The sequence below is a fragment of the Atheta coriaria genome, unplaced genomic scaffold (genome assembly GCF_025399875.1).
Source record: "Atheta coriaria isolate IRGN ID8LTWV9N9 unplaced genomic scaffold, Caltech_Dcor_3.1 hic_scaffold_7_pilon, whole genome shotgun sequence".
In the NCBI taxonomy this organism is placed as follows: Eukaryota; Metazoa; Arthropoda; class Insecta; order Coleoptera; family Staphylinidae; genus Dalotia; species Dalotia coriaria.
In genome coordinates, this window is record NW_027045449.1 from 4,587,990 (window position 1) to 4,597,696 (window position 9,707).

At 46.4% G+C, this 9,707-nt stretch overlaps 1 protein-coding gene across 1 annotated transcript; it reads right to left on the reverse strand.

Annotated features, from left to right (window-relative positions):
* Positions 1–1,527: 1,527 nt before the first annotated feature.
* Col4a1 (Collagen type IV alpha 1) lies at positions 1,528–9,685 on the reverse strand. The gene is given in 11 exon segments (XM_065308517.1): positions 1,528–2,214; positions 2,217–2,421; positions 2,481–5,696; positions 5,759–6,142; positions 6,218–6,685; positions 6,743–7,048; positions 7,099–7,320; positions 7,382–7,624; positions 7,678–8,289; positions 8,902–8,944; positions 9,472–9,685. Coding segments are annotated over 11 exon segments (5,772 nt in total). The 5' UTR covers positions 9,495–9,685; the 3' UTR covers positions 1,528–2,164.
* Between the last annotated feature and the right edge of the window lie 22 nt (positions 9,686–9,707).

The window sequence follows — 9,707 nt, forward strand, 5'->3', positions numbered from 1 at the left end:
TTTGTAGTCCGCTTCGCGCTTGGTCAGTCAAGCTAGACGTCCCGCGCCCTCGGAACGCGGAAGATGCACACGCGGAAGGACGAAGCGAGCCATCCTGCCACCCCTAGGAAATTGTACGCGCCCATCCGTCATGCATGTGTGGCGACACATGTGCTGCATGCTTCTGGCACACGCACCTTATCACGGACGATTCATAACGACCGAGAATCGACGAAAATCGTTTCAACGAACAAATTTTAACGATTTTTACGGATTTTATTTACTTCACTCGTATTATTTTATAGTTGTCAGAATACTTACTTGATGCAAAACACACTAAAATTTTGTACACAATATTATCTTATCGTACTATAAAACTGTAGGTTTACCATACATTGGAGATATACTAAACTAGTAAATATATTGAATCCATACACCTAGCGCCCTCTTGTGGTCTAATAGCAGTATTATCTATCACGAACAATATATACCTATAGCAACGATATCTTGCACGTATCTTTTTGTTTTGGTTGGTTTGTTTTTACAAAGAGTTCAAGATATTATATTTAAGTTAAACTAAAAATAAAATAAAAGCAATCGTTAAAGGACCCGCATGGCTTCTGACGAGACGGTTTCATTATTGCTGCTTTTATTACGATTTCGTTGTGTTTGTCGATTTTCGTTTTTGGTTTAGTGTGTCTCTGTCTCCTTTTCTCTCTTGGCGCTTTACGCCGAAGGTTAAACAGAGCACAGAGTTAAACCTTGCCGATACATTTATTAAACATATTAAAATCATGAACATTATAAGGGTGGAAATTTATTATAGACCGATAAGCGTCCGAACAACAAAAAAGCGAACACGAAATCAAGGACGATGCGCACTCATGGTTTTAATTGTGTTAATTTTATTTCAGTTTGTTTTTAGTAGACAAAAGAAGAAACACTAAAAACATTAAATTAAATATGTACGTAATTAACAGCAGATGATTATATGCTGGTCTAAAATTTTGTTGTTTGCAAAATAAATAAACAAGTGATTCATGTTTCCAGCGGACCATTTCGCGGAAAGAAAGAAATATGAGAGAATATTAAACCGATTTATATGCATACAATCTCAATTCTTACGCAGTACGTTCGTGAATGTGTTTCGAGTAAGTTTTCGGCGGTTAGGTAAGTGACTAAGAGCTTTTAGATTTTAGATTCAATATTTAGTGTGACTAAAGGAAATTTGAATGATTAAACTTTAAACTGCATAAGATAACCAATAATGTATTACTTGAATAAAAACTCACCAAAAATAGATACTGCACTAGGTAATAGTTGGATGTACCCTTCCTTCAAATTTCAAACTTCAGTTCTGCGTTGTTTAGGAGATCAACACCTTTCCGTTTCTTTGCCGCCTTAAATAACGTGCACCCATGTGTTTGATATGTTGAGTTTCATACTAGTGTTTATGTAGTCAACCAATATGCTCAAATTGTATATGTTGGTTGCCTACGTTAATGCTCTATCTTTAAACTGTTTTGAAAATAATACTTCAGCATGAAATATTTTCAAATATATTATTTTATTACATTAGAATAGTTTTAAAACAATTTTCTAGTTTCGTTTTTTACTCAATAGAAATACACATTGTTTAAATCTATTTGTTTTCCTTATTAGCTAATATAGTACAAAAAATTTTACATTTTCGTTTCGTGTCGGCTGTGAAACAACTCAATTAAAAATGGCACATTTATATTATCATAATAGTGTGAGTAGTAGTAAGTTATGTTTTAAGCATTAATTAATTAATCATTTTAATAAACTATCATTAGGACAGAAATAATAATAATAAAAAACAAAAGTCAAGCTAGGCGCACCGACGCGCATAGATAAAGGCGACAATATGTGGCTCGAGCGGCCATTACATGTCCGCCCGCGTTTTGAGGAACACATTCGTTTTACATTGAACACAACAGGGTGTTTTGCCTTCCAAAGAATGACTCTACTCGCATTTATATGTACAAATTAATAATTAAATTATCGTTGTGACTGATTGCGGGTGCGGGTGAGACTGGTATCATTAGTGGTAAAACAAAATGGCGGATGCTGTATAAGGGTTGTTTCTTAGTGTTTCTTTGTGTTTGTGTACGTAAGGAGTGTTTGTGTAACTGTATGGTTCGGTGGGAAGAGGTGTCAAAAACTACGTGTTCTTAATGCATACTTGACACCGGCCAACGCGATCACGCACCGCCCCGCCTTAAGAGTTTGCCGTGAAGGCGCACGGAATTGCTCGCTTTCTTCAAGTGTGGCCAACCAGAAACTAAATTTGTTGGCGTAGTACTGACAGTGACCAGCGGCGCCATTACATTCAATAAACGGCGCTGTGCGGAAGTCCTCTAAACAAGAACCAGGCGATGACAGTGCCTGACCACCTCCTTCATTCCCACCAGCGGTGTGCTAAAATATAATAACAATTTTAGCAACATTGAATAAAATATTTATTAAATATTACTAACCATGATAAAACTGTAACCTATCCAGAGTGTGCTCCAACCAGCAGGGCAATCCGGTACGAAATTGGCCTGGCTGTGCACGGCAATCACGTTGGCTGGCACCTCACACACTACACACCTGGAGATGTACTCCTGGATAGCGGTACTCGAAACAGGCATCATTGGCAATGCGGCTGTGGTCGAAAGCCAGTAACTCCTGTCGTTGCGGCTTGCATAATTGCACACGTTGTTGTAATCGCAGAAAAGGAATGGCATAGTAGAGAACTTTTGCACACAAGAACCAGCAGCACCTAAATCTTGGGTGTGTGCACGTTCGTTGCCTTGGATGTATAGTAAAGAATACCCGGACCAGAGCATTGTTTGTCCTGCATCGCAGGTTGGCACCTGCTTGTCCTGGCTGTGCTTTACGAGCACGGTACCCGTAGCGTAATCTGATGTTTGTTGACACGGTAAACCAGGTTCACCCTTAGGTCCAGGAAAACCAGGTGAACCGGTCAAACCTACTTCGCCCACGTAACCGGTGTCACCTTTTTGACCAGCTATACCAACCAAACCAGGTAAACCAGGGCGCCCAGCTAATCCACGTTCGCCCTGAGGTCCGTCCAAGCCTGGTGGCCCAGGTAAACCAGGACTACCCGGTAAACCATCGCGGCCTTTGTCACCAGGATAACCCCGATCGCCCTTTGCACCTGGTAATGATGGTGGTGCAGGCTCACCTTTGTCACCTTTTGGACCCACGTATCCTACCTGACCTGGTAATCCATGCTCACCGGCCATACCTTTTATACCAGGTGGACCCGCAGGTCCAATTGGTCCTGGAGGGCCATCAAAACCTCGTTCGCCTTTAACACCCGGAAAACCTGCAGCTCCTTGAAGGCCTGTCATGCCCCGTTCACCTTTTTGGCCGGGAACACCGAATGCTCCAGGCGGGCCACGTTCACCCTTATCTCCCATTAATCCTGGTGGTCCGTCCATCCCATTACGGCCAGGAAAACCGGGTTCCCCTTTCCGGCCTGGAAGTCCTACCAGACCAGCATCGCCCTTTTCGCCTGGTGCTCCTGCACCCCCTGGTCGACCTGGTTGACCAGGTGCGCCAGCTAAACCTGCCAAACCCTTGTCACCTTTATCCCCTGGTGTTCCCGGAATTCCAGGTCGACCCATCTTTCCATTTAATCCAGGCAAACCTTTCTCTCCTTTCATAGTAAACCCAGGTGCTCCTGGTGCACCCGGCAAACCTGCATCTCCAGGTGCTCCTGGTCCGCCAGGAATGCCGGCATTACCTTTCGGTCCTGGGTATCCAAAGTCACCTTTTGGTCCAGGTGGGCCACTAACACCAACCAAACCCGTATTGCCTTTCTCACCTTCACGCCCGTAAAATCCACTCGGGCCGGGTTCACCTTTGTCGCCTTTAAATGACTTTACAGCTCCAGGCGGACCGCGTTCACCACGTTCACCAGTTGGGCCAGGCAAGCCAACAGGCCCAGGAGGTCCAGAAAATCCTCGTTCACCTTTAGGTCCATCGTAGCCATTTAGTCCAGGATTACCCTTTTCACCACTTTCGCCAGCAAAGCCCGGTGCACCAGGGAAGCCCACGTCTCCTTTTAATCCAGGCAATCCGTCTTTACCGTCCATTCCTGGGAAGCCAGGCGCACCGGAATGTCCAAGTGAGCCTTTGGGACCAGGTAATCCTGTCAAACCTATATCTCCTTTTTGGCCAGGTTGCCCTGGTAGCCCATCTAACCCAGGAGAACCTGGGAAGCCGCGTTCGCCCTTTATACCTGCCAATGACAAACCAGGAACACCAGCATCACCTTTAGGTCCAACAATCCCGTGTCTACCCGGTAATCCATCTGCGCCTCGCATACCAGGAAAACCGGGTTCTCCCTTTTGTCCTTTTTCTGCAGCAGTACCAGGATCACCTCGCGCACCAGGCAACCCATCCAAGCCGCGATCGCCCTTCAAACCAGGTGCACCTCGTGGTCCCGTGGGGCCCGGTGGCCCACCAGGTCCAATATCACCTTTTTCACCGGGCATTCCTACAAATCCTGGCGGACCGGGTTGTCCCTTAATTCCATATGGCCCAGGTAGCCCCATCTCTCCCTTTGTTCCGTTTAAACCTGGCATACCGGGAATACCAGGTGCACCAGGCATTCCGGCATTACCTTTAGGACCCGGATAACCCTTTGATCCCGGCGCACCCATAATTCCCGTCTCACCCTTCATTCCAGGCCATCCAGATAGACCGGGGCGACCCTCAGGACCCCTCAAACCTGGTGCTCCACGCATTCCATCAATTCCGGGTTTACCAGGTGCCCCTACATGTCCTGCCGGACCAAGTGGTCCAGCTTCACCTTTATCACCCTTCGGTCCTTGCCTTCCTGATAATCCAGGAGCACCAGAGTCGCCTTTTTCGCCAATCGGTCCTGGAATGCCGGGAGTACCATGCGGTCCAGCCTTACCAGGAAAACCATTTAAACCTTGTTCACCTTTTTGTCCCATAGGACCCGGAGGACCACGCGGACCAATTCCGGGAATGCCTTGCTCGCCCTTTTCTCCAGGACGACCTGGCAATCCAGCTAAGCCACGCTCTCCGTTTCGTCCTGGTTCACCCGGGAAGCCCATTTGACCAGCTCCACCTTTCTCACCCCTTGGACCAGGTAAACCTCTAGGACCAGTCGGGCCAGATGGACCAATGCTACCAGGATAGCCCCTGTCGCCTGGCGGACCTAAATCGCCCTTCTCGCCTGGATAACCGGGATTTCCAGATGGACCTGGTTCACCTTTTTCACCCGTAGCTCCTCTATCACCCTTGTATCCTTCCACAAATTGTTGCAAACAACGGCCATCCTCACCTTTAGTTCCCTTGCGTCCAGCTTCACCTTTAGAACCTTTATATCCGTTTAATCCAGGTCTGCCAGGCTCACCCTTTATGCTCAAGCCAGTTTCACCTTTCTGACCAGGGCGCCCAGGTACACCTGCTTTACCATCTTGCCCTGGGAATCCTGGCTCTCCTGCATCACCTTTAGGACCGTGTAATCCAGCAGGTCCCACAGGTCCCGTCAATCCGGGAAAACCTGGTTCACCTTTCGGTCCTTCAGGTCCAGTGAAACCGCGTTCACCTTTATCACCTTTGGGTGCTTTTATTAAATTGTCAGATATAAGACAATCTTCACCGCGTTGACCATCAGATCCAGGTGTTCCCGGTATTCCATCTATACCCTAATTGATATACACAAATAATTAGTATTGCAAAACGTTCCCAACAAATAACTGAATCATACCGGTGGGCCTGGCAAACCAGCTGCTCCAGGATTCCCGTCGGAACCACGCTCACCCGGAAAACCCATTGCACCTGTGGGTCCTCTGGTGCCTTGCATACCAGGTAAGCCGTCATGGCCACGTTCACCCTTCGCTCCTTTCATTCCTGGCAAACAATGATTGCATCTTCCACCAATTTCGCCCTTTTGTCCATGTGCACCGGGTGCGCCGTTATAACCGGGCCTACCAGCAACTCCCTTCTCTCCAGGAAATCCTCTTTCACCGGGGGCACCCGGAATTCCTTCCAAAGCGTCGCCTGGCACACCACGCGCACCAGGATAACCTCGTTCGCCCTTCAGACCCTTGTCACCGTCCCTTCCGGGAATACCATCATTACCTGGTGGACCCTGCAGAAGGATGTATTCTATTATAAAGCTCTCAACATCAAAAAGTGTTAATGAATATTAACAATGTAAACGTACCATTATCGATAAACCTTTTTCGCCTGGTATTCCTCTAGGACCTTGTGGACCCTGGGGTCCCATAAAACCAGGCGGACCAGCTGATCCTGGGAAACCCATTTGACCACCCTCACCTTTTTGTCCTTTATCACCTGGTAAGCCTTCGTGTCCAGGGGCTCCAGGAACACCAGGTCCGCCAGGAAGACCAACAGGCCCTCTCGCACCAGGAGCACCGTCAAATCCGTCCATGCCTTTAGGCCCAACAGGACCAGGATAACCACGAGGACCTTGCGGACCAGGTGGACCCGGCCTACCTGTGCCACCTCCAGGAGGACCTGGCGGACCGCGAATACCAGTTGGACCAGAGGGTCCATCTAATCCAGGCTCGCCTTTAAGACCAGGTCGACCAGGCAATCCAGGAATTCCATCGTAACCTCTATCACCCTTTTGTCCAGATGGGCCAGGAGGTCCAGAAAATCCATCGCGACCCTATAAAATACTCGATATATAATTAACAAATAATAGAGCACACATAAAACGTCTTACTCTCGGTCCAGGCGCTCCAGGTAAACCTTTTTCGCCCTTTCCACCATGGCTTCCAGGACCGCCAGCCAGTCCCTCAAAACCAGGTTCACCTTTCGGGCCAGGCTCCCCAGGGTAACCGCGATCACCCTTCATGCCACGTTCTCCCTTCGGGCCAATATGTTGTTCGCTACCACCAGTACTCGTTTGAATTGGAGAGTTGCCCTTTTCACCACGTTGCCCCTTGTTACCTTTATCACCTTTAGCCCCTTCATAGCCGATACCCATGTTACCTTTGCTACCACGATCTCCTTTTGGACCATAAGGACCCTTAAATATTCATATTAAAAATAATAGAAACCTAAGTTAATAATAATTACAGGCAATCCGCGTTCGCCCTTAGCACCCAACGGACCTCCCGGTCCCATTGGGCCTGGTGATCCTGTTAAACCTGGCACTCCGCTGCGTCCCGGCTCACCTTTTTGACCTTTTAAAGTAATTTCGCAATGGGCTGCCTCGCCTTTTAAGCCTTTTGTACCCATTGGCCCGGGCAGACCGCGAGGACCTGGATGACCAGGTTCTCCAGGTATACCGGCTGCACCCTAAAGTAATAATAATATTAAATTTAATAGCATCTAATAAATTAGTTTCTTATAAACATACGTCAGTTCCGTTACACCCGTCAGTGCCGGGCATACCAACAGGGCCTGGTGCACCGGACAGACCCGGGACACCAGCAATTCCAGTAAAGCCAGGAATACCAGTACGTCCACGTTCACCTTTGGGACCTCTCGGACCATATGGGCCAGAATCACCTTTATCACCTTGGGGTCCCATTATGCCTTCACCGCCAGGAAAGCCGCGAGCACCTTTCTCACCAGCAATACCAGGTGCGCCATCACGACCCTAAAATGGGCATATTCAAACTTTTCCATGCTATTTTAAGTGGAACATATTACCTGTGAACCTTTTTGTGCTAAACATTTTGGCATGCACTTTTCCGATTGATTACCACCACCAAGTAGGGTGACATTATATACCGCGAATTGACCACCGCGCATATGGCCCACACGGTCATGTCGGTAATTTCCACGCTGGTTCTGTTGACCGTATCCACCATATTGACCTCCGCCTTGACTTCCACCGTAGTAGGAAGAGGAATATCCGCTTTGTTGAGATGATCCATGTTCAGCACCTTGGTAAGAAGATCCATATCCGGCACCCTGTGAAGAAGATCCATATCCGGCACCCTGCGAAGAAGATCCATATCCCCCACTCTGAGAAGCAGATCCATATCCTCCGCTACGATCTGATGAAGCATAACCTCCTCCCTGTGATGTAGATCCATATCTTCTATCATCATCTGATGATCGTCCATATTCGTCATCATATCTGGCCCCATCTCTATCCTGATCTACAGAGGAATGACTGTCGACAGGGTACGAGGAGCCCGAACCGCCACCACGTGCCCCACCGCTATACTCTAAGCTATTGTCGTATTCGTTTTCATATTCCGGGCGACGATATAAGCCAGTTCGGTTCTGCGTTGGCGAGTTGAACGGCCATGTGTCCTAAACACGGAGCAATAATAATTCAACATAGGATCGAAAACAAATTGCCAAATCAAATTCAATCGAGGAATATTATGAAATCTGTTTTAATGATTTCAAAAAAGGGTTATCGCCATCCGAAGGTCTTACTGCGTGCATCATCTCACTCTGTCCGCTCTCGCGCGCGCTTCAAAATGGAGCATCCTGTTCTTGATAACGCGTTCACACTTGTCTTATCAGCGGCATACGCCGACGATCGTTTCGGCAAAAAATTAGTACAGTCCTACACACATGACACGTTTTTATCTTCGCGCGCTGAGGAAATCACCAACGCCGGAACGCAAAACGTGAGAACATTAAATAAATTTTGAAAGCAATAAATCATGGCTTTTGTTGGGCCAAACTACAAATTAGTTCAAAATGCACGTACAACATGCCAAACACGTGTTGACATTTCCAAAGAAGCTGATCGGCAAGTGATAACTAGAAGAACTACCCTTAGTATAGAGTGGCTGTGTAAACATCGGATCGGATATCAAAAAAAACCGCTCCGGAAGAGAACATTAGGGACACATTATGTAATGCTGTGTCAAAAAAGAGATTATGAATTATTAGGACATAATCACTACTTACCCCCGACGCTAATGCAGATATAGCAACAATGGACGTCACGAAACTGAAATTAATAACTTAATCAAAATCTTAAAATAGATTTCTCTTAAAATGCGTGAATTAATCATTTCACATTACATAATCTGAATTATTATGGTTAGTTTTTTTATATTTGATAACTAGAACTAATATAATTTAATGAGCAATAAAAAAATTTAAAGCTAACGCGGTTCAAATCGTTAAATTTTAAAAATAAGTTAAAAGAAGAATTATTAAACTCTTTGTATAACGTATTTTATAAATGTTGATACATTAATTATGAGAACATTCTGTATAAATCAAAATTTATTAAAATATCTTTTTTATTAACTCGATAAAAATGTCCACACGATTGGGGCATTTAAAAAAATAGGGGAGTAAAATTTATGACTTGACTTAATTTTCTAATCTGTTTCTTCTCATTCATAAATTCTTATTTTCCATGGCTGAATCTGAACGTGATTTATGATAGGCAGCTATTTTTCGGGGTAGTCGGAATTTTGAAAAAGTTCAAAAAGCTCCTAAAGTGACTTAAGTCGCGTGTACACTCACCGTAGCATTCCGTGGACGTGCATCGCTCCCTGCCGCTTCCCCGAGCGCTCGGGGCCCTCTTCGCACACACGCTCGCAGCAGCAGCAGCAAACTCGATCACCGTTCGCGGGCGAAACTCACTGGTTCTCGTCCTCGCCTGCGTGTTTCTCGGCTGAAAAGACTTGGCGCTCGCGGACCGTACGCACACGCGAGTCCCCGCGACTGAATGCCCTCGGCGCGCGGAGCAAAAGCTCGCG